Here is a 25,762-nt window from a genome sequence, read left to right as displayed (position 1 = left end):
AAAATTTTAGTTTCTTGTGTTATGGATTTATTAAACATTTTAGGTGTCAGGTTTTTTCTGTAACTTTGAGTCATATATTGATTGTGAACTTGGAATTTTTAAAGTAGTTAGGCTGAAAACGTGTTATTTTACAATGTTCATACAATTTTTCTAACCAATAATGATCTAAAAAAAATATTTTCTTTCAAAGGAATATGTTATCTATGATTCTAGTACCTGTTGCAGCTTTCCTGCCAGCAGGCCTTGTCTTGCCATTTCTAAGATTCCAGGAGAGTTTGGTCAAACACTTTGCAAGTTAGAGTATAGGTGCTTTTGATAGTTACATGTTTTCTGAAAATCTCTCTCCAAAGGCAGTTGACACTGTGGAGACTTCTAGGGTTGAGACACTTCAAAAACCGTCAGAAAACAGTTCTTTTAAAAGATGTTTTGGATGGGGAGGAGGAGTTTTCTGGTAAATTAAAGATCTGAGTTTCAGTTAGCTTCAGTCTCTACATTTGTTGGGCTACTACAGCACATTAAGACTGTCATATAAGCAGTCTCCCTGCTTTAAAGACATGCTTTCTATGAATCAAAACTTGCCTTGGTGGATGAAATACCTCTAGAAGTGTTGTTCTCAAAATGTTGACACTTTTTCATTGCAAACTTTTTTGTTCTGAAGAATTGTTTGATATTATTTTATCTAGATAAGAATTGAAGAGTTGATTGTAAAGGACATAGGAAAGGCCAAGGTACTCAATGCCTTATTCACATTATTCTGTGAATCTTCCTCTTCCTCTTGGTGGAGAAAGGTCAGGTTGGGAAACATTAAACAAGCCGGACATGCATGTGACCATCTCAGCTGAATATACCCAATGGGATCTACTGGTACATATTCATGAGTGATGAGGGAATTGGCCAATGTTCAAAGAATCACAGAATGATTGAGGTTAGAAGGGACCTACACACATAATCTAGTCCAGCCCCCCTGCTCAAGCAGGGTAAATGTTATTCAAAGATATATATTATTTATGGCAACTGGGGGAGGTTCCTGAGGACCATAAGAAAGCAAAGGTCACCCCTATATTCAAGACGGCAAAGGAGGAAGCTCGGGGTAACTACAGACCAGTCAGTTTCACATCAGGCCCTGGAAAGCTGGAGAAGAAAATTCTGGAAACCATTTCAAATGCATGAAGGTGATCAGGAGTGGTCAGCAAAGGTTTATGAATCATGCTTAACCATCCTTATAGTCTTCTACAGTGCGATTACTGGCTCAGTAGATGAAGGGAAAGCAGTGCATGGTTATCTCCAGTTTAGAAAGGCTTTCAACGCAGTCTACCATAATAGCATCGTAGAGAAGCTGTTGAAGTCTGGATTAGACAAGGGAGCAGCAAGGTGGATTGAAAACTGGCTGAACTGCAATGAGAGGTGGATTGAAAACAGGCTGCAAACAACAGCATGAAGTCAGCTGGAGATGAGTCACCGTTAGAATATTGCAGGATTCAACACTGGAGCCAGCGCTGTTTAACATATTCCTTAAGGACCTGGATGATGGGACAGAGTGCACCCTCCGCAAATACGTAGATGATACAAAAGTATGCTGCCATTTTGAGCAACCTGGATAGGTGTACTGGGTCTGACTGGGATGCAGTTTCCTTTTCCCACAGCAGCCTATGTGGTGTTGTGCTATGTGCTTACAGCTAGAACAGAGTTGATGCCGCACCAATGTTTTTGTTGTTACTTAGCAGTGCTCCACAACATTAAGACTGGCTCTCCATTGCTGGCCCTACCAAAAGGCATTAGGCTGGAGGTGTTGGGAGGACATCACTGGGACAGCTGACCTAAAATGACCAAAGGGATGTTCCATAGTGTATGGCATCATGCCTAGCAATAAAAGCAGAGAAAACAGAAGGTGGGGCTCTTGTTGTGAAAACATTTGTGGCCTGAGCAACCACTACATTTACTGTTTCATTTACGGTTTCCCAAGGGACGGCAGAACAGTGCTAGCTGATGGAAATGAGAAAATAATTGTTTTCTCCCTTTGCTTTTGCCCTGCCTTTTTTTTTTTTTCCCTTCCTTCCATTAAACTGCTCCTTATCTCAACCCATAAAGCCTTTTTTTCATCATATTTTCTCCCCGTTCTTTTGTGGAGGTGGAGTGAGAAAGCGATATAGCCAACTTGGCTGTCTACCAATGTGAAAACACAATGACAGGCTAGACAAATGGGCTGACAGCAACCTCATGAAGTTCAGCAAAGGGAAGTGACAAGTTCTGCCCCTGGTGAGGAATAACTATGACGGAGCTCAGGCTGGGGGCAGCATGACTGGAAAGCAGATTGTCAGAAAAAGCCCTATGGATCCTGCACATCATGGTCAACCCCAAGTTGACAGTGAGCCAGCAATGTGCTTTATCAATGGGCTGAATTAGGAGGAGTGTCGTCAGCAGGTGATCCTTCCTTCCTGCTTAGTGCTGGTGAGGCCACATCTAGATTACTGAGTCCAGTTCAGGGCTTCCCAGTACAAGAGAGACATGATCATACCAGAGCAAGTCCAGCAAAGGACTACAAACACAGTTAAGAGATGGGAGCATCTGTCATATGAGAAGAGGCTGAAAGAGCTGAGACTGTTCAACCTGGAGAAGAGAAGGTGGAGAGCAGGGGCTTGGAAGGGTCATCTATATGAATCACATAATCATAGAATATCCTGAATTGGAAAGGACCTGTAAGGATCATTGAGTCCAATTCCTGCCTCCCCCCAGGACCACCCAAAAATCAGACCATGTGTCTAAGAGCATTGTCCAAACAGTTCTTGAACTCAGGCAGCTTGGTGCTGAGTCCACTGCCCTGGGGAGCCGGTGTACTAGGTCTGGCTGGGATGTTAACTTTCCCTGCCCACACAGTGCTGTGCTCTGCACTTGTAGGTGGAACAGCAGTGTTATCACACCAGTGTTGTGTCCACTGCTGAGCAGTGCTGGCACAGCATCAGGACTCTCTTTAACCCTCCTAGGGGGTGGGCAAAAAGTGAGAAGAGAAACATCACCAGGGCAGCTGACTTAAACCAACCAAAGGGATATTGCGTACCATGTGGTGTCACACTCAGCAATAAAAGATGGAAACAGGAAGAAGAGGGGAGGGGTGGGCTCTTGTTGTGAAAACGTGGGTCCTCCTCTCGAACACCGGCTACGTGCGTTGAGGCCCTGCTTCAAGGACGTGGTCAAGCATCGCTCAGTTGTGGGAAGTAGAGAGTAATTTCTTTCCTCTGCACTTCCACATAGCCTTTATTATTTTTGTTTGTTTGTTTTTTATTTCCCTTTTTTCCCTTTCCCCCTCCCTTTTCCCCTTTCCCCCTTTTTTTCCTTTAGTCAAATTGTTTAAATAATAATCTTTCCTTAATAATTATTTTTTTCCCTTTGATTAAATTAAACCTTATCTCAACCCGTGAGTTGTTCTTTACTTTACTTTTTCCCCTCCTCATCTAAGGAGGGGGAGTGAGAGAGCAGTTGTGGAGTTTAGCTGCATAGCACAGTGAAACTACCACAGCCTGTCCCAGTGCCCAAGCACCCTCTGGGTGCAGACCCTTTCCCTAACCCCCAGCCTGACCCTCCCCTGTCCCAGCTCCATGCCGTTCCCTCGGGTCCTGTTGCTGTCCCCAGAGAGCAGAGCTCAGCGCCTGCCCCTCCGCTCCCCTCGTGAGGGAGCTGCAGGCCACCGTGAGGCCTCCCCTCAGCCTGCTCTGCTCTGGGCTGAGCAAACCAAGGGACCTCAGCTAGGCCTCATGCATCTTGCCCAGTAGACCATAAATTAATTAATTATCAATACCTGAAGGGAATGTGTTTTTATTTATTTATTTTATTTGTTAAAAAAAAGAAAAAAGAACCAAACTTTTCCCAATGGTACAGTGGCAGGAAGAGGTGTAATAGGTGTGAACTGAAACACAGGAAATACTGTTTAAACATAAGAAGAAACTTCCTTTATTGTGAAGGTGGTCAATCACTGACCCAACTTGATTAGACAATGGAGATATTTAGAACCTAACTGGACACAGTCTTGAGCAGGTTTCTGTTGTTGACCCTGCTTTGAGGACAGTATTGGACTAGATGATCTCCAGAGGTGCCTTCCAGTCACCATGATTCTAAGTATTTCTTATATTGAAGAAAAACTGAATTTCTGTATTTCTTTGCTGATTTGTTCAGGCAAGCTTAGGAATGAAGATCTCAATTTTGTTTGCAGGAACAAAGCACTTATATTACACTGCAAGACTTAACAATTGTGTCAGCTTTTTGTTCCTTTTTTTTGAACTGTAAGTTACATAATAGGGCTCCTGTCCTGAGAATATGTTCATGGTAGCTTGGGTAACACAACACAGTACAAATAATAACTGGGAATGAATAAATCTTTGCTTGCATAACATCACATTGGTAGTATTTTATGCCCATGGCTTACAAGTTTAATTGATCTGCACAGTGTCAACTGGTAAAGAAGTTCCAGAGTGTTTTGTATGATCATGTGCTTCTACAGGTAGTGATTGCATTTAAAAGTTAAATGTTCACCTGAGAAAATGTGGTAATTAACCATTCTTTATTTTTATGATTTTCTAGTGAGAAGCAAATAAAATATGATAGCTATTTGGTGCCATTCACCATGTACGAACTGGGTCTTCTGTACAAACAACAGGGTGAGAGAGAAAAAGCAGTAAGATACATAGAAACTGCAAAGTAAGTGGATTTTTTTTGTTGTTGTTTCAACAGTTAAGAATAACTGAGTAAGTTTAGCAATGAGAACTTCTTTTCTTTTTCCCTGCCAACCCCTTGCCAAAATAAAATTAATTATAAATCTTTATTCTTGAGTTAAAAAAAAAAAAAAAAAGTTCAGTTTTACAGTTACAGTCTATGGTACTACTTCAGGCATGGAGGAATAGAGAATATCAAACAACAGAGACTTTGAAAGGAAAATATTTTGTTTTATATTAGTGTTTGGAAATGCTGAGGCTCTTTGTCTGACAGGAAAAGGCTGGGCTCCTTTGCAGGTGTGGGATGGAGCTGGAGGATCCAGAGAACGGATTAATAGCACCTGTGTGTCAGAGAGCAGCTGTGGGGCTTATATATGCTACAATAAAAGTGTTGATGAGAATAGGTTAAAAGCTAGTATAGTTCTGACCACCTCCCATTTTCCTTTTACATCCTGTTGCAGAAGAGTGGTACAGAGCAAATTTTACTGTACTGCAGCATGTACATTGTAGTAGGCGATGTAATTTGACCCTTGTATGTATACAGAAATATACCAATCATGCAATAGAGAAATATACCAATCATGCGGTAATGTTCTAAATATAGATTAGAAAGAACAGCCTCCTAAAATGCTTTTTAGAAACATAATAGCTTTTTGCTTTTTTTGTTTGTTTGTTTGTCTCACATGCCTTAGTTTCTTTGTTGTTTTATTACACTGCTGAGTTCTGTTCTGAAGTTGAGATTATATTTGGGGCTAACATTCTTTTCAATAGTTTTTTAGTTTGTCTTTTCACAGCAAACTTCTGAAAGGATTGTTGAAGGATCAAAATAAGTGAAAGAGACATTAAGACATGGTTGTAATTTAGCAGGATATGTAATTGTTATTACTGGTATAGATCTCTGCTCTGTTGATGGAGAAGACTTCAAATGCCATCAGAACACTTTAATTCATCTCTGTATCAACTTCTCTTTTCTGTGGAATGAGTAAAGACTGTTAACTCTGGTACTTCAGTGAATGTATGAAATAGAAATAGTCCAGGTCAAAAATGTTTTTCTTAGAGCTTTCTAGCTGATAAAGTAATTTTATTGTTTGCAGAAACAACTACAAAGAATACTCCATGGAGTCCAGGTTGCACTTCAGGATTCATGCAGCACTTGACAGCTTGAAAGTGTCGCCTGCTTCAACACCTTGAATGAGGAGGGATGCTTTTCATGCACACAATGCATACAATAGTCTACACAATGTTTTTGCAATCTTTTTTAAATCTTTGAAAAGAAACAATAATGATTATTTTCTGTCATCTCTGATTTGATGTATGTCATTCCTTTTGACTGTTCTTTTTCTGTATGGCTCATATACTATATCTACTTGATACTTTAAATAATACCTTATATTTTGTTTGATAAAAATAATTTAATATTTGACTTGATGGGGGATATTTAAAAAACAGTTGATGGTGCAATAAAGTTTAATTCAAACACTTTATTTTTTATATGAAAACAGATGCTGGCTATGCAGTGGAACTTGTGATAATTTCAGCCTTTTGTGAAGGTTTGATTTTCTGCAGTACACTTGAGACCTTTTTGCCTCTGGAACAACAATGCAATGGCAGTGGATAACCTTCACCCATATTTGGCATACCATATTCTGAAATTTGTGTTCCAGAGGAAAAAAAAAAATCATCATCTTTGACTTAATTTCATTTTGGGAACAAAATGAATTTGTCTGAAGTGCAATATTTTTATTGTATCTTTCAAGGTAATGTTAAGCAGGGCTACAGGTGTAAAATCTCTGCAGCTCTATTTCACTTGAAATAAGAGGTCACAGGGGACATGTCTCAGTCACAGAGAAGCAGGGCTACTAGGGACATTACAAGGTCATCTATTCTACATGTATGTTACTGCCCTAAGGCAGAATCAAGCCTTATGCTATTCCTTACAGGTATTTGTTTAAATTGTTTAATAACCAAAAAGCAAACAGATTAAAACAACCAAAAACCAAACCAAAACAAAAGCGTCCATTGAGAGGGGTTTTGTAACTTACACAAGCAGTGTTTCCCAGTGCTTTTATTATTTTTACTTGGATTTTTTTTTCTGGTACTACCCCAAATAATTCTTGGCACAACTGAAACCTACTTCCTATCTTCCCTGTCATGGATGTGGGGAATAGCTTGTTCTTTTCCTTTTTTGAAGCAGTCTTTTAATTTGAAGACTGTCTCATGTTAGTCATCTTGGTTCTTGGCATCCAACCAAAACAAATTAAAACTTGCAGAATTTAACTATTTTCCTGATCTATAGGAGTAACTGATATTGATGCAAATTGTGTATCAAAACTGAATCCACTTTTAAACTTAAAAAATATGTTAAAATATACTAAATGAGTTTAAAAAATGTGCATATTCGAACCATAGCTTTCTACCAAAAAGTATGTAGGAAGATACATATATTTATACATTTCTATATGTTCTGTTTTCCCATTAATATGTGGACAGCACTATCAGATTTAGTTTCCCAATTCATTATTAATACTTCTGCAGGTTTTGCTAGTGATTTATTCATAACTAAGAATATGTTTGATATACCGAACACTTGAGAAGGTTTCCAGAGGTAGTTGATGCCCCATGCCTCTCAGTGTTCAAGAGGCATTTGGACAGTGCCCTTAAAAGTACGCTTTAACTTTTGGTTAGCCCTGAAGAGGTCAGGCCATTGGACTTGATGGTCTTTGTGTACATCCCTTCCAACCAAACCGGTTCGGTTCTATTCTGTTCTGTTCTGTTCTGTTCAGTCACAAGTGTTTTGCAAAACCTGCCAATCTCCATACTTTAATAAATCTGTTATATTTGCTTCCCATGGTAAATTCATAGTAATTACACTCCTGTATGTGGTTCTCTGTCCTCAGCTGCCACCCCAGAGAAAATAGAACAAAAGAAATAGGTGTAAAGCCTATCTTCAGTAAATGAGTGACAGTAAAATTTCTAATTAATCAGTCAATCTAATGTAAATGCTATAGATGACTAAGAACACAGCCTTCTTTTATGTCTTTTATGACTTTATAAATGAGTGATTTAGTTGCATATAAGTGCAGGTAAAGTAAGAGTTATATTTTTTTTCAAAAAAAAAAAAAAACATCACCGAAGACTAACATATGCCACCACCTGACTTCTCTGACTCCTAGCCCTTTTATGCATACCTGATCATAAATGACAGGCAGCAAAAATAAATTTCTGTATGTTATATTTTCAGACAATGTTTTATTGGCCTATTTGTATATTTATGTGTTCATTTTAGGATTATTTGTGATTCAGTCTGATTATTGGATTACAAAAATCAAATGGGACCACTTCATTTTCTTCTGAAAGGTGGTGAAAACAGTAGCTGGTGGAACTTCTATAGTTTGTGTTTCATATAATTATTCACTCCACTAACGGATTAGATCAGGGACTACTGACTCAGGATGGAGCATGAAATAGTCTCTGATATCTTGTCATTGTGTAGTGTCTTATATTTATTATTTTATGGGTCATTCAGAATAGCAATCAAAATTAACAAAAAATAAAAAATGAGCTTTCTTAGAAACTGATTTTTTGAAGGTCTAGTAAAAAATGTAGCACTGTACTTTTTTCACTGCTAATAGTACTGACTACAAAGGTAAAAAAGAATTTTGTTTTCATCAGCTCAACCTTCCAAAGTCAATATCACACCCTGTGTATGTTAGTTTTCTTTGTCTCTTTCAGGATTTGCCTTTTTGCACTCATGCAGAGAACAGGCATATACACAAAAACCTGCAATATACTCTGTAGTGCTTTGATGCCCTGAGGTCCCCAGCCTAAGTTCTATTTACACTCTATGTCCCTTTCTTTGCTGCTATTCCAAACTTGTTTGTTAGAATCTTGAGCAATCAGATTTTCGTAGCTTTTTTCTGGGTATTTTTTTAAAAGCTAATGGTAGGAATATAAATGCGTGAGACTGACTTGTAACCTTTCATATAAGGTAGGTCTCAATAGATCTGTAAGAGATGCTTTGTCTTCCAAACACTGTGCATAGCTATGGTCTGCTCCTACTTCGTGCATCATTGATGCAATAATATTTAGTACATTGTGTCTGAGTTAGGGTAAGTGATTTGTGGGTAAGAGTTTCAATGGAAAGTCTTACGTTATTATTTTTTTGATATCTGCTGCATACTGTACCGGGCCTTAAATACAACTATGATTTAGTTTTACTGTGCTTCAGAATCTTCACCTCACTTGCTCATGTTGTGTGGTAATTTTGCATAATGTGGTGAAACCTTGAAACTGAACAAGGTTGAGCATTTATGTGAGACACTGTAACATCTATTGATAATAGTAGTAATTATATTCAAGAACAAAGCTAAGGCCTTAGTTTAAGCAACCAGGTCTGAACTTGCATAGTAATGTTATGACAAAGGTCATTCTGGTCTTACTGGTGATAGACGGGTATATATTTTTTAAGGTGAGGAATAATAAAGCAGCTTGGCTATAAGACAAAGCTTCTCTTCAGTTAAGAATTGCCTACTTGGAAAATACTACAAAAATAACCTTGTCTGTGCATATCAGTCAAATGCTTAATCTATTGGGGAAAGATTATTATGTTATGATCTTTAAATACTAGTTCACCACTTTAACAAAAAATAAAAGAAAATACACATTAAAAGAAAGCTGATTAAAGGTTGTGTTTCATATCTGTTCTAAAAGGTTGTGTTTCATATCTGTTCTAAAATACATATGTAGCAGCTGTATTGAGCAAGAAAAATTTACAATAATTGGATCCTGCTATGTTTCCAAAATACCTTGACAACTAATGTATTAAAGAAGCCATTTCTTCTAACAAGTCCAGCTTAACTTTGCAATTATTTTATTATTAATCTTTGTGTTTAATGTCCTTTGTTTCTGTATGTTCTTATATTGCATAGTTCAACAAAGAATGTTTATATTTGCACTGGTGGTGCAGTTTATTTCCTTCTAAACTGTTGAGATTTGCACATGTTCATGTTTGTTACTTCAGTAAGGACAAGGTTAGAATAACGGACGATGAGTGATGAAGTGTTTTTGGCATTAAGAGCATGTAGAGATGTTCAGTTTGATGAACAGATTCTTTCTTCAGAGGAACAAATCACGTTTTGTGCTTTTGCTACTGAATGCAACATTTTGCACAGTATTCTTATTGTACATAACATTCAGCTGAGATTTGTTGACACAATATCAACAAAAAATGCATATACTTAAGTTTAAATATGCTATGATAGGCATATATCTCTAATACCTATCTTCTGATTTATCGAAGTGTAGTAGAAAATAAATAGTCTTTTAAAATATATGTAGTAAATGTACAATAAAAAGCTACTTTAACTAGTCTTGACTTCTCACCAGAGACCGGATAATACCATTAAATTACAGGAGTGATTAATAATTAATTAGTTCTTTTACCAACTATGTCATTAAATTCAGTGAGAATGACACATAATATACCCACAGGAGCTTTTTAAAATCCCAGCATGAAAAATGGGGAGAATATAAATAAATAAATAAATAAATAAATATTATATTTTATATATAGGTGCAGGACTTGATTTTTGTAACATTCAGAAAAGTAAATGTTCAAAAAATTTTCTTTTCATTCAGTACATTTAAATGATTCCACAGTTGTGTGTCATTTTAACTGATGCTTCTAACCAGTTAGGCCAACATTTTTATCATAGTTTGAATGATAAGAGTGGAGGTTATGGTTATCATAAGAACAGAGATAGTGGATGACTTACCTCAAAGAAAGGCAAAGAATGGAGATGTTCCTGTATATCTGTCGTTGTCTGAAAGGCACTAATCTACCCTCAATTTTTACATATACCATGGTACAGAATAAAGCCTTCATGGATAGATCAGAATGCTTGCAACATATTGACTAAAGATAGCTTACTGAGTAGAAGAGGGAATAGAAGACACACTGAAGACTTGAGCACAAAGATAGGAACTACATTGGCATTTATGCAACCATTTTGCAGAAGCTATGTTACATTTTTACAGTCACCTGACAAATTCAATACTTGTACTTCCTGTATTCTAACTAGGAGAATATCTGTGGTGCTGGGTCCATAGCTCAGTTTTTTGTTTGTTTGTTTGTTTGTTTTTTTGTATTTTTTTCTTTTTAGTCTCTGGTCTCATCATTTACTTTTTATTTTATTTGAAGGACAGCTTCAGAAAGAAATTTAAGCATTGCAACTCTGAGCTTTGCATTTTGTAGAAGAGTAGCCTCTAGGAAAAAATCAGATCCTATGGTTAGCATAGTAAATTCAGGGTTTAATTAATGCAAGATTACATGCTATGATTTCAGGGTAAGCAGGTAGTTCCACTGTACAGAGAAGCATGTGCCAGCTAGTAATCACAGTTAGGAATACCCTTCCAGATTTTGTCACTCATTTCAAGAGAACTTCTTCAAATGCGTTAGCAGTAGGAGGTGCCTGTTTTTTGTGCTGTGCCTTTGTACCATAAATACAGTAGTTGGAGCACTGAAGCTGTGTAGGCCACTTTCAATACCTACCTCATCTAAAGCTGTAGGTACTTAGTACTGATGACATGCCACCGTGTGGAAAAACTGGTAAGGTTGTCCTTAACAGCAAGGAAATCCCAGTTGAGATGTTAATATCCTTCTATACTTGAGCATATAAATGTGGATCTCAAAGCTTAATTTTCTTATTGTAAAATGAGTGTAAGAGTATCTTAATATACTTTTTTTGGGCATGCTTAAATGACCTGCTCTAGCTTCAGTATCTAAAATCAGGGTGGAAGGATATGTAAAAACAGGTTAATACTACTTATATAGCTTATGTGGTTGAGGCTTAGCTTGTTTCAGAGCATTAGGAGATCTTGAATTAAATGATGTAGAAAAGAGAGCAGTATGAATTTAAATTATTATTATTACTTTTAAATACTCTTTTTCTCAAGGGAACAGGTATTTTATCCAAGCAAAACACAAAAATAAGCTAAATATGCTAAAATATGTCTAAATATGCTCAGGTACAGGTATAAAAGCACAAAAATTCCATCAAAAACAAACAAACAACAAACCCAATCCCATGGAAAATGCTCCTACTGTATTTCACATGAATTTTGCTAGAATACCCATATTCTGTTTCATTTATTCCAGTCAATACAAATACTATGGATAATGCTTGAGTTTATTCAATAGTGAATCTTTGAATAGTAGCTAGGTTAAATCAGTTTTGTGTTAGCTGAAAGAAAAGAGAGGTCTGAATGTGAAATTGTAGAATCATACACTATTCCAAGTTTGAAGGAATCCACAAGGATCATTGCGTCAACTGGCTCCGCACAGGGCCATCCAGCAATCAGACCATATATCTGAGAGCATTGTCCAAATGCTTCTTGAACATCATCAGGCTTGGTGCCATGACCACTGCCCTGAGGAGCCTGTCCCAGTGCCCAACCTCCTTCTCAGTGAAGAACCCTTTCCTAATCTGTAGAGAGGCGCTTACAGTCTCTATAGAAGATGAACAGTCCAACAGGATGCTACCTAACACACAGTATACTCTGGAGTATAATGACAATTCGTGACAATTCACTGTCTGAAACTGGTAGTGGAGCCATCCAAGGAAAATCTTTGCCCACCATTAGTATCTCTGCTCTGTGCTTTCCTAGAATAATACAAAGCCAAGATCGCTGCTCATGCTTGCTGGCTATAGCAGTTGCCCCCGTTCAGGTACGAAAGAGAGCATGTCAGTAAGAGATAGCCAACAGAGAAAATGCAGGGGAAACTGGGGAGTGGGACAGCAGTAGGGATATATTCAATAGGGATTTCCATAGCACCCCAACCATTAAACAAGGGAACATGAGACTGTGGAACCAAACAGTAAGGTGAGGGAATAAAGCAAATGCAATTGTGATAGAAAGGTGTTATGTAAGAAAAATTATGGAGTTTAGTTATCAGTTGCTGGGTAAGAGTAGATAATATCATCCAGAGGTAACACTGGAAGAAAACATTTTTTTCTGCTTAAGAAGTGATGAGGATAGACATCCCATCAAACCATATCAGGCACAAGTAAGTATGCTACCGAAGAGACTATGGAGAATGAATTCTGCTCCTCCAAGGAATGTATTCAAACAATGTACAACTGGCAAACCAAATTCAACCTTAAGTAGTTACTTTGAAGTCCTTAAATCCTTCTGGCTCCTGAAATCTAGACAGTGGCAGATTTCATGTAGCTTAATCATCACCTGTTGATGATTAAGGGCAGAGGGTATTTGAGTTCCAGTATGAAGACTTCATCTCTGTCATCAGCGCAGCCTCTGCCTGTCTGAAAATCTTGCAGAACTGTGGCTAAGGACAGATACTTAGGGTGCCAGATGTCTAAAAAACATACTAAATATTGGACAAAAACATGGATATTTGAAATGACAACTTTTAAATGTTTGATGGTTTTAGTTACATTGAGAAAGCTTGCTTTTATTTTTATGAATTGACTTAATTGTCAAGAATTTGTTTATAATTCATTGTGTTCATTCTGCGTTAGGACTAGACAGTTATCCACGTGCAATCTTGAAGTGGGATTCATATATCCATCTGAAATTTGGGCATCGTTTGTAGGTTTCCTCTGTGGACTTTCAGAGAGAAAAGTTTAGGGCGGGTGTCTCAAATGTGGATCAGTACTAGTTAGACAATGGCTAAATAAGATTAAATTGAATTGATTAATGTGGTAACAGTTGGTGTTAAGTTGTTGCTTGTGTTATCTTCCATGTAAAATTAGAGATTCATATGTGGGGATCACCTGTTCACTGCTCTTTAAGATGCTGAAGCTTCAGTAACATTTAACAGTAGTACGGATCCTAGTATAAATGACTGGCTGGCAGCTACAGATGCTCTTTGTGGTCTGAGAGATGGCTTGGCTGACACTAGTTGTGTTACGGATACCATCTGTAGCCAGGGTCAAGTGTACACTTTTCCCAGAAAAAACAGCTTTCCCAAGAGCAGTGTTTGTAAAACAGGGCGTATGCAGACTTACGGCAACTGTCTCCACTATTGTGCAGTTTATTCACAGAATCACATAATCACAGAACTGTAGGGGTTGGAAGGGACCTCAAAAGATCATCGGGTCCAACCCCCCTGCCAAAGCAGGTTCCTCAGAGCAGGCTGCCCAGGTAGGCGTCCAGACAGGCCTTGAATATCTCCAGAGAAGGAGACTCCACTACCTCCCTGGGCAGCCTGTCCCAGTGCTCTTCACCCTCACCATGAAGAAGTTCTTTTGCATGTTGGTGCGGAACTTCCTGTGATCCATCCTGTGGCCGTTACTCCTTGTCCTGTTCCCGCAACCCCCTGAAAAGAGGTTGGCTACATCCCTCTGTCCCCCACCCCTCAGATATTTCACAGAATCATAGAATTTCTAGGTTGGAAGAGACCCCAAGATCATCGAGTCCAACCTCTGACCTAACGCTAACAGTCCCCACTAAACCATATCCCTAAGCTCTACATCTAAACGTCTTTTAAAGACTTCCAGGGATGGTGACTCCACCACCTCCCTGGGCAGCCTGTTCCAGTGCCTAACAACCCTTTCAGTAAAGAAGTTCTTCCTAACATCTAACCTAAAACTCCCCTGGCGGAACTTAAGCCCATTCCCCCTCATCCTGTCACCAGGCACGTAGGAGAACAGACCAACCCCCACCTCGCTACAGCCTCCTTTGAGGTATCTGTAGAGAGCAATAAGGTCGCCCCTGAGCCTCCTTTTCTTCAGGCTCAACAAGCCCAGCTCGCTCAGCCGCTCCTCGTAGGACTTGTTCTCCAGGCCCCTCTCCAGCTTCGTCGCCCTTCTCTGGACTCGCTCAAGCACCTCGATGTGCTTCTTGTAGCGAGGGGCCCAAAACTGAACACAGTACTCGAGGTGCGGCCTCACCAGAGCCGAGTACAGGGGGACAATCACCTCCCTAGCCCTGCTGGTCACACTGTTTCTGATACCAGCCAGGATGCTGTTGGCCTTCTTGGCCACCTGAGCACACTGCTGGCTCATATTCAGCCGACTGTCCACCATCACTCCCAGGTCCTTCTCTGCCAGGCAGCTCTCCAACCACTCATCTCCCAGCCTGTAGCTCTGCTTGGGGTTATTGCGCCCCAGGTGCAGGATGAGATCCCCTCTGTCTTCTCATCTCCAGGCTGAATAGACCCAGGTCTCAGCCTTTCTTCATAGGGAACATGCTCCAGGCCCCGTATCATCTTTGTGGCTCTCAAAAATAAATACAGGTATTAAAAAAAAACACAACACAACAAAACAAAAAACCCACTCATCATAGTGAATTAATAGCAGCAACAATCTGAGTAGAGGACAGAGCCTAAAATTATAGTAGAAAAAGCCAGAAATGAGCTGATGTTAGAGTACAATTATTTTTCAGAACACCAATTAAATAATATTTTCCTAATTTTTGATTGTCAGTTTTAGTTACAGTTCTATCAATGTTTCTGTAAGCCCTTGCTGTTGAATTCCCTGTGAAATCTATACTATTTTGAAGCTTAACTTAATTTTGAAGCTGTTCTTCTGTGGCTTGTGGTCATTTTTGTTTGTTTGCTTGGGTGGGTGTTTTTTTTTTTTTTTTTTTTTGGTGCATAATAAATAATTTCTATAAAAAATGTGTGGTCTTTGGAGGTGATTTTTGGGGACTTTGAGGGGGGAAGGTATATTAATCCAGTCCAACCAAAGAGATCTATTTTGCAGTCTGAGCAGGAATTCTAGTCCTTGTTGCATCCTGACTTGGGTACTTGGTCAAAGTTTAGGGAGGCCGGGATGCCTTCCATTAGTCTGGAATGAATTCAAACTCCTTTTATAAAGTTGTTTATGTTTTATCAGTTGACTGACATGACAGCAGTCTCTCATGCTAACACACTGCTGTCTTGGATGATTTTCCAACCAAGTTTATTGATTGTAAACCATCAATGAAACATGAGAGGGGTGGACAGACTTCTGTAAGCATTTCTGACATAAAAATTGTATTACAGACAGACTCTATGTCCAACTAGAAAGCTATCACCAGTCTTCAGTGTTCAAACTACCCCCATACCCTGTGCTGCTGTGCTCAGGCAGCCCTGGCAGGGATGAGTATGCCCACAGAGGCAGCATGAGGGAGACCTTTGTAGTGTCCCCAGATGAAGTATTAGGGGATCGAGAGGAAAGCAGACTACTAATTTTCTACTCGGACCAGTGTGTGTGTGGTGGGGGAGGTGGGAGTTGGTTGGGGGTCTTCCATTCTGATTTCCTCTATTCAGTAAGGAAAGGCATTTGTTGAGTGGGGGGAAATACAGGTACAGCAGATGGAAATATATCATTTGTTTTACCTATCTTTTGTGTACATTAAAAGCAAGCAAACAAAATAAAACAAATAAAACCCACAGATGAACAGTGGTAACTTTGCATCAGAAACCCTAGAATGGGCAGAGATATTACCCAGTTTCAGAAATAACTGAGAATACTTTGTTGCTGCTTCTCATTTAAAGAAAGCGTGTATATCTTTAGTCAATCTTCAACATGAAATAATTTAACTGAATTTCAATTTCTGAAATAAATTTTCCAATCTAGCAATCATATACTAATAAACTACATGCAAATTCCAAGGAACAGAGCCCCATGGATCACTTTATGAAACATCAATCACTACAAAAATGCGATGTGTCAGTGCAATGGCCATATGGCAGCCTTACATTGCAAGATTTCTAAAAGCCATAAAGAAAACGCTGTTAAGGAGCAGAGTTCAAAACAGTAATGGAAGTAATTGTCACTTGATAGGTGACATAAAAGCTCATACTCATATTATTTTTTTTCATGGTATCCTCTTTGATGTGGCTGGAATGTCCATGCCCCCTCCTGAGAAATATTTTAAAACACAATATGGTGGTAAAAAAAAAGTACCTGTGAACAAGTACCCCTGGAGAGAGCAGCAGTATTAAATAGTAATGCCACAAGAGGAAATCTGAATGTCTTGCTGTAACTTACTGCCTTGTGAATTTGTTTCCATGAAGAATATATTGTATGCAAATTCACCTCATCCTATTCTAGGTTTTAATAGTAGTTTGTGGTGTTTTCATAAATAGTCTTTCACCACAAACATACATTACAAGATTGTTTTTGGAGCTTGAATCTGACAGCCGTGCCAATGGGTGCAAATTTTGAACTATTTGATTTGATTACATGATCAATTTTAAACTCTCATATCTTCTCAACTTGCCATCACAGGATCTGAATAAGAGCATTATATTAATAGAAGATTACTGCTGGCAATGAGGAGTAGACCTTCAGCAAAGTCCAAAGTTGGTTGTCCTTTGAGATGGAAAAACATTGTTTTGATCAATTTAAAGCATGCAGTTAAAATCGTATTGCTGAAACATCAGAGTAGGAGCAAGATTTTGGCTGGCAAGTGTTGCTGCAACACCATTGAAGGAGCATTCTTTTTTTTTTTTTAATATACAATTTTATATAATTTCTATATATAGGGCTGCTACCTCTGCTGGGCTACAAGCTTTGCCGTGATGCAGGCAGAGCTCTCGGAGGAGAGAAGTGTGTTCATCTGTAAAGCAAGCCTGTTTCCAGCATACTCCTCTTGCTCCCCTGTCATGCACGCATTCTGCACTCAGTAACTTTTCCTGGCTTGAGGTTGTTATAAGTGTCCAGTTCAGGCATCTTGTTTGAATAGGTTACCTAATCAGTGTTTGTCTACGGACAGGTCAAGTAATGCATCTGGCTATGCTTGTATGTTCAGCCAGTTTTCAAAAAAGCAAAAAACAAACACACACACACACCCCAACCAAGAAGCAGAAGTTGCTCCTATGTTCCAGTGCACTTTTCAGTGAGAAGTCAATGGGATTAGTATTAGGCTTTGTTAATCCCTTTTACTGCTGCTGTACAGCTAGGCTAGGTAGAAGTTGTAACTGCCTGTCTGGAAAGTGCAAGGACTGGGCTGATATGTCTCCGACCATTTACAGGAGGCATGTACAGGAGTTTTGTGAGCATGTATCCATTGTATTCTTATTTATAATTTAAAACATTGTGTCTCAGAAGAATAAGCCACTTGGGCAAATGTAGCTTTAGGCTCTGTATTTCAGCTATTTCTGGGAGTACATTTAAATGACATTTAATTTGTCCTGTTCTACCTAAATATTGGCAGCTGCTACCCAAACCGTTTGACAGTAGCCTGCATTGTAAATCCTACTTGAAATGCCAAATACTGCATTATTTGGCATTTATTATTTGTATTATGTACATGTATTATTTGGCATACCACATGTCCACATCAATTCCAGTGTACTTGGAGAGATGGGACTCTCATTTTGCTAATTTGTTTTCTGTGGCCAGCTACTACTGCAGGGGTGAAAAACTTGTGTGATTTCCATTGCTGAAAAGACTTTGGAAGGATCTTGCACCACCTAGTGAAGATGCCAGGAGTTTCCAGTGCTGCACTGGGGCTGTCAAGAATTACACAGTGTCTTTCTTGCTGGAGGCTATGCCATTTAGCAGGGTTTCTTGGGAAAGGTAGGGTTTTGTTGTTAGTTTTTCCCACACAACCCATGTCTGAGAATTTTCTGGAGAACTGTGCTGCCATGGACACTGGCAGCCTGTGACCTTGGAGGTGGTTTCATCCAGAGAAGGCTGACGTTTTTATGGCATAACCAGTTGCCAGTGGTTCAATAAACGCGGGCATCTTCTCACCCAATTCTTGGCTTCCTCTAATGTTTCTGCAAGACACAAAGGGGCTGTGGACATTTCTGCTGTGGTGAAGCTGGGTGAAGTGATGGCATTTCAGAGTGATGGCATTTGTCTTCCCAATAAGCTGTTCCATGTGCTGAGCCCTGCTTTTGTGGAAGTGGCTGAACGCTTCCCTGTTGTGGGAAGTGACAAATGGATTCATGGTTTGGTTTTGCTGATACACGCACCTTTTGCTTTGCCTGGTGAACTGTCCTTACCTCAGCCCATGAGTTCTCACACTTTCACCTCTCCGATTCTCTCCTCCATCCCACCCAGGGACAGTGAACAAGTGGCTGTGTGGGGCTGAGCTGCCCGGCAGGGCTAAACCACAACACAAACAAACTCTTGATATCTGAGCTTGAATTTATACTGCAGGCTTTTTGAAAGGCATGTTCCATCTCTTAACACTCCAAGTGGCTGATTTGTCAAAGGATAAGCTTTTGAAGAAAGCCACAGGGAACAGTGTTGAACTCCTCATTTTGCTTGAAAGAAAATGGACCGTTTCATTACAGCATGGGTGTTTTTTGCTGCTGACATTCTGGCAATCCAGCCAATTAAAGCACTATTACTTCATTTCTGTTCATGTTGCTAGTAGTTTGTTTGCAAAAGTTGCATTTTATTGAATTGTGATGCTATTAGATGAGGGAACATAATTACAAAATCTGAAGGTTGGATGCCTGAGAGCAGGCTGTGCCCTGTCCCCGTGACAGAAGCTGCCATGTGCTTGCCTTACACTAGGCTGATTGCTGGTTTCTCCCATCTCACTAGTTCAATGCAGTAGGAGTGTATCAGTAACTGCAAAATTCATAGAAAGGTCATACAAGATGCAGCTTGAACTAGAGAATATTTTCCTGAACTATGAAAAATGCATCCTATTCCTTCTTCTAATACATTTATTTTCCTTTTTCTTATTCATTCATTCATTCATTCATTCATACATTCACATACTCATTCATGCATTCGTCAATGTTATGTGTTTATAAATGAAGCACCTTTGAAATCCCACATATGATTTTGAGACTAATGATAGCTAGCATTGCTAGAAAAAGTATTTCTTGTTAACAATCTCACTGATCCTGTCTTCTCCTGAATGTACCTTATGGTGCAGCTTTTCCTGTCATCTCACATTTGGCTTTTATTTTTTTTTTATCCCCATTTCCAACTCTATTAGCTCATGTTTAATATCTGTTTTGTTTAAGATGGTACCTCTTTGTCATCGTCCAGGGCCTTAGGATCTCAGAGTTCCACTTTTTTTTTTTTTTTTTTTTGCAATTGAAGGGCAGGTATGAAAACAGCTGTTTACGAACAGCTTTCATATTGTGTCTGAGGCCTGTAAAAGGCTGGATCTCCACCTCAGATACATATATTTCAGTTCCTTAAAAACTGATGAAATTGGCTGTCATGGTCTCAGGAATGGACCTACCTCCAGACAAAATACAGAAAGCACCAGGGACTGTTTGTAGAGGATGAAAATATACAATCCACTTGTATTTCCTCCATCATTCTTGCCCAGGTTTGCTGTTGAAGCAAAGGCATTAAGCACATCTTGAAGAATGAGTGTAGATTATTTTTCATTCTTTTAAATTGGGAATTGTTTTTTTTTTTTTTTTGTTTGGGTAAAAAAGTTGGGTGTTAAGGAAGCTAAAGTCCAAGTTTACATGGGTGAATAGACTCACGGACTGGTGCAAGAGCCACATGTTTTGCTGGTAGCAAACAATAACATGAGTTCACATGCTGTGTGCAGGGCTGCCATTTAAATTGGGTGGAGGACACTCCCTGCTGGGTGCAGAAGCAGTTGTTTATTTTATTTTCTATGGCTTTACAGTGTGCAAGCTGCCAGTTGTCTTAAAACCTTCAACAATTTTTACAAGTCTTCTTACAATATATTGTACCTGTGAAGTGTCAGAAGCTCAGACCACTCAGTCCATTTGGCAGCTGAATTCTTTCATAAAAGTAAAGGCCTTGATTTATTTCCTAGCCACACCAATCAATGCTTTCATTTCAGGACAGCATAACTTTTCTTTCAGGCCGTGTATAGGAGCAAAATGCAATAACAGGTGCTTTGTTATTTCTCACGTACTCATTTTTCATTGTTAACATTTCAGCTAAAAATGGACTTCAGTATGTATTATTTACATTTCATTCTGTAATGTTCTTGTTTTTGAACAGTAATAACATAGATGTCTGTAGAAATCACTTCAAAGTAGCAGAGATTCTGTTTGTGCTTTTATTTTTTCTATACTTACATGTGCGAATTTTTGGTTAATTCACCAAATAATTGTTACAATTTAAGCATCAATTTAAGAATGTAATTAATAAATTCTGGAATTGACTCTTGGTCCCTGAATCACTAAAACTTCTCTTGGTAAATGTCCATTGCCTTAAATTCCAGCTCTGAGCTCTTTTGATTTGGCATGATATATTTCTGCATGGAGTGGAACGTAAATTGTGGTCAAATGCCTGGGGCAAATATTGACATCTGCACATTCAGCTTGCACTTTTCATGTCTACTTTGCAGTATTGACTGAAAACTGGAAGCTTTTGTGATTTTTCTTGGTAGGAACCATGATAACTGGAAGCTTCATCTTTCCAGAAAGGCACATACAGAGGAGAAAGGAAAGAATGAATGGAACACATATGTAAATAATTGGATTACCTTTTAAAGAAATTTTCCCAACTCGTAATGATTGGTCTCACCACTACTGCTTTTATGTATGTTTTCAAATTTTTGAACTATACATATAAATCCAGGTGAAAATTCTGTAATCCCTTATGGAAGCCCTTGTTCATTTCAAAACATTGATATTCAATAACTAAACAAACCTTCAAGTTCCAAAATTTCTCTCATGTTAAACAAATGAGTGTAGGGAAATAATAACTTTTTAAGTGTGAGAGAAGTCATACGTGCGTACTGATCTAGGCCTGCTATTTGTCACAAACAATAATAAACCCCAAAATATTTCCAAATTTGCAGGGTTTAAACCTCTCTTCAAATACCTATAACTTGGAAAAAGATGTCCTTTTGCTGTGACAAAGTGTAAGCTTTGGAAGCATGTGTAATAGACATGGTATATTTGGAAGCAACTACAAATGTAAAGATAACATGGATAACTACAGAGGGGCATCAGATGGAAAATGCATGTGAAATATATTGGCTTGGATTACACACGTTGATACAATTGTGTTTACTTAATTTTAATTAAATGCAAACAAAATCCTTCTTGTGGTGGTTTGTCACAGTGAACTGGTTTTATTTGCTCTCTTTAGGCTGAGGGAGAGGAAAGGTCCAAGTGTGACAATGGAGACTACAGTGGCTTTCACCTGGAGGTGTTATGGCAGGTTTTGTGGGGTGTCCCTAATTCCCAGTACCTTTGACTGTCAAGGATTAAGAAGTCCTCTTGTGCAAGGACGACCACAGCACTTTTTCAGGTTTCCCTCCCTGCATTGTTGAGGTACAATTTACTACAAATCAATTTTCAGAGGTGTTTTAGCTGAACCCCATTTGAACAAAATATGGAAGCATTTGTAAATTCTATCTATGGTTTTCTGAAAGACCCGACAGGTGAGTGATTTATAGGACACAGCTCCTGAAAAAGAAAAATAAATATGTTTAAATATTAAGTTGCTAATAAATAAGGTTAAGTAAGTAAGGAAAAAATATGGACTCAGATAGACTGGGTCAGCACTTCCCAGATGGTAAAAGCTCTGCTCCCCAGGGAGAGCAGTAGCTGCAAAAAGCTCTTTCTGCCCTTATCATCACAAATATCAAAGAAGGATTTTGAAACTGCAGAGAAGAAGGAGGCTGCTCTTTACAGGAGACAACTGGAATTAGGAGTACAAAAGACTGTGGGAGTAATTTCTCAGGATATGAACGAAATGCCCACAGCCATTGCATGATTAACAGAGGTTGAGAAATGTGTGCAGTGTTATTGAGGAACATGTTCTGATAATTGGAGAGGCAGCTGGAGGACTGAATCCAGAAGACTGCAGGTTACAGAGAAATGTTATTCACAGAGAAAACAGCATTCTCAAAAGCTGAATTAGAAGTTAAGATCTGGAGACTTAAGATGTAATGAAAATCCTATCACCATCACCAAGATGAAGCATCTTTAAATACTTGTGTCGTGGGTTTAGGGGTACTGGTCTTTGTCTTGTTGGCTGCAGGTATGCAAGAGCATGCAGGGTCATTGAGTGGGGACCAGGGGCAAGGGGTGTTAGGACAGCTGAAAACCAGCCTGATGTTCACACAGAGAGAAGCTGGGGAGCAGCTGCATTTGTACTGGGGGACAAAAAGCCATGGATGTTGTGAAAAAACACAGGCACTGAATGCAGCTTTTAGATGCTTTTGTACTAGTATATCCTTCATACACACACACACACACACAAATCCTTATTACTTTAGGGAATGCTCATTAATTTAGGGAATACCAGTGGCAGATTTCCAGGTTTGAAAAATCAGCTTGGTGGGAGAGGTTCATCTGTAGGTCTGCAGCCCTGTAGACATGGGACCTGGCACATCCAAAGTGCAGAGCTGCCACGTGGGGCTGGCTGAACCTCTTTAAATCATTTGAGGTATGAAGGGCAACAAGATATCTGAATAACATCAGAAGGGGGTGAGTGAGACTGCAGGTGCCAAGCCTGATGCCAGTTCTGTGGTGAAGAGACCGCTACAGTGATGTCCCACTCCACACACAGAAGAGAAAGCAACTGCAGCAAAACTCTTTCGAAAATCTGTTAGTGGGGGATCTGAGGTAGGTGCACCAAATGAGAAAAGAACATAAAACAGATGCTCATGCTTGTGCTGAGGTTGCAGCACCCATGCTAAAGCAGAGAGTGAGTTGTTACTGCAGGAGGGGTCTACAGCTGACCTGGGGACTCACTGACTGGGTGGCTGCAGAGTCATGGCTGCATGCTCCAGTGGAGGTACTCATCTGCTACTGGTGTAGTGCAATTTGCTTCCATGTCAAATGTAGCTCTGAGGGTTCATGGGCCTTCTGAAACTCAATTAGATGTCCAGCTGGGGTCGCCAGGGCAGACTATTTCTGCACCAAAGGGAAGGTGATGAGTTCTGCTGCAAAGATGTTGCTCTCTGCTGTGGTAGGAAGCAATCTCTTCTGAAGAAGGGGAGTATTTTTGTTGTGGTACTTTGTAAAACTCAGTGACCGGGTGCAGAGGAACATTTCATTGGACTCTAAGTCTTCTGAAGTGTTTACTTTCTGATATGTTATAATTATTCCTATTATTACTATTACTATTACTATTACTATTATTATTATTATTTTTTGTGGCTTCATTAAAGTTATTAACAACATTTTCAGTTTTACACATATTTTACCTAAGTAAATTTGAAATGAAAGCAACTCTGTCACAGTCAGCAAAGTCTCCATGACCTGTGTAGGACTCTCTACCCTTCTCTGAGGCTATACATACGCCATGCATCTCACAGAAAAGCATACTAAAGAGAGATTTTCCTAAACCTTAACAAGTATTTCTAAACTTTAACAGGTAGTATTTTCTTGTATGCTGCTCATAGAGACAGACTCTTAGTTTCTTAATAGTATTTCTTATAGGCTTTGGAGGTAAATAAAAATTACCAGTACGATTTTAGAAATATCTACAGTAAGACTTTCTCTTATTTAGTAGTTTGTGACTTTGGACATCTCAACACCTTAAATCTCTAAGAGAATTATATATCAGATCTCAAATTTAGGACTGGTTTGGGTTAAAACACAGACGGTAAGGCATGGATTGCTCTGGAAAGATTTTTTCTTTTGTGTAAATGCAGAGAGAAGCATTTCTGTTGTTTATCGATCCATTGGCAGCAGCTGCCTAGAGCTGTTCAAAAGTCTTTATGAGCATTGTTTCCAAGAGTGAATATGACAATATCATACAAATCCAGTGTTTTTTCTTTTTTCCCCCTTTTTCTTTCTCTTTTTCCTTGGCATTGCTGTGCTGTGCTTTCCTCAGTAGGTGGCAAACTTCACAAGCTATACTTGGCTGGATATTTTTTGCACTCCTACATAATGCAATTAAAATAGCGTACGCTGGGAAAGCTTTTCTTGGACCTCATCCAAATAAAATTTGCTTTCTTTCACTTGCAAAAAGGAACCATTATTGCTCCTAATTCAATCATTTTCCTTTCTGGCCTGATCTGTGAAAAGGCTATAGCCACTGCAGTGGAGTATTTACTTTCTATGTGTAGTGCTCTTTGAGATTGTTGAGTAAACAACAGGGAAAATGCTCCCCCTCCCCCCCCCCCCCCTTTTTTCCCCCTTTGCCATTGAAACAAAATAAAACAACAACAAAAACAAATATAAACTCCATCCATAAAACACAGGCCTGGTTTGTTGATATTCCAGCATAATCATTGGCTTAAATAATAAAAAAACACTGCAATTTCTTTCTTTATAATTAATATGCTTTGCTGCTGCCATTTGTTTATTATACTTATTAAGTCTGGGCATAACTCTTTGTATATTATTGAGAAAAGAGTGACCTTCTAGAAACCTAAGAGGCCCCTCCAGTATATAACTAAAATGATTCCTGTGTTTTAGCAACCATGTAATTTAATTTCAAGTAGAAAAAAAAGTAGCTGAGTGGTACAGAGAGCAGGACTGGCCTTGGGATCCCAACACATATTTCTTTTCTTCCTTGGGCCAGTGGCATTTCTACTAAATGTTGATCGGCTTTGCAGGAGAACTCACATTTCAGGAGGCATTTGGAAGGAAACAAACTGGATGTCTGATAGACCAAAGCATTAAGAAAAGAGTTTGAAACATAAAGAGCTGTGGGAGGTTGGTCTGACACTGATCAGAATCCGTAGAAAGATCTGTTATTACATTTACAGTATAAGATATCGTGTGCTTAATTTTCATAGTATTTCATATGGATGCTTGGTCTGTAGTGCTTCTCGCAGTAAAAAGACAAAGAGAAGAAAAGTGGAGAAACAAACATGAGGAACACCAGGGAGTTTTAAAAGAGGATCTGAAAAGAACTTGGGAACTTCAGTAGTTGGGATGACAATTCAGCTGTAACAGTTGCTGCAGCTGTTTGGTTTATTTTTAAAGATACTGAACTTAGACAAAGAACAAAGCCCCTCTATTGAACAGCTAGCAAGTCCTGTGGGGGAATGTTTCTGGGTATGTGAAGGAGAGATTGCATGCTCGTTAACAGGAATGAAGTGTGCTGGTGGGGAAGATTGAAACCAGTTGCACTGGTAAAGTCCTGTGGTTTAACTGGAATTTGCTCCTGAGTGGTTGTGATGGCAAGCTGTGCATCCAGGCACAGGTCGTTTCATTACTCTGTGTTTCTCTATTT

At 39.0% G+C, this 25,762-nt stretch overlaps 1 protein-coding gene across 3 annotated transcripts in view; it reads left to right on the top strand.

Annotated features, from left to right (window-relative positions):
• Positions 1–9,657, top strand: part of TTC39B (tetratricopeptide repeat domain 39B) — a 77,867-nt gene extending 68,210 nt beyond the window's left edge. For all 3 annotated transcript variants that reach the window (XM_068666507.1, XM_068666508.1, XM_068666506.1), the window contains 2 exons: positions 4,573–4,689; positions 5,798–9,657. In XM_068666507.1, coding sequence (XP_068522608.1) covers positions 4,573–4,689; positions 5,798–5,894 — 214 coding nt within the window. In that variant the 3' untranslated portion in view covers positions 5,895–9,657. The remainder of the gene's footprint in view (positions 1–4,572; positions 4,690–5,797) is intronic.
• The last annotated feature ends 16,105 nt before the right edge of the window (positions 9,658–25,762 follow it).

Source organism: Anas acuta, chromosome Z, assembly GCF_963932015.1.
Source record: "Anas acuta chromosome Z, bAnaAcu1.1, whole genome shotgun sequence".
NCBI lineage: Eukaryota > Metazoa > Chordata > Aves > Anseriformes > Anatidae > Anas > Anas acuta.
This window is presented reverse-complemented; position numbering and strand designations above follow the sequence as displayed.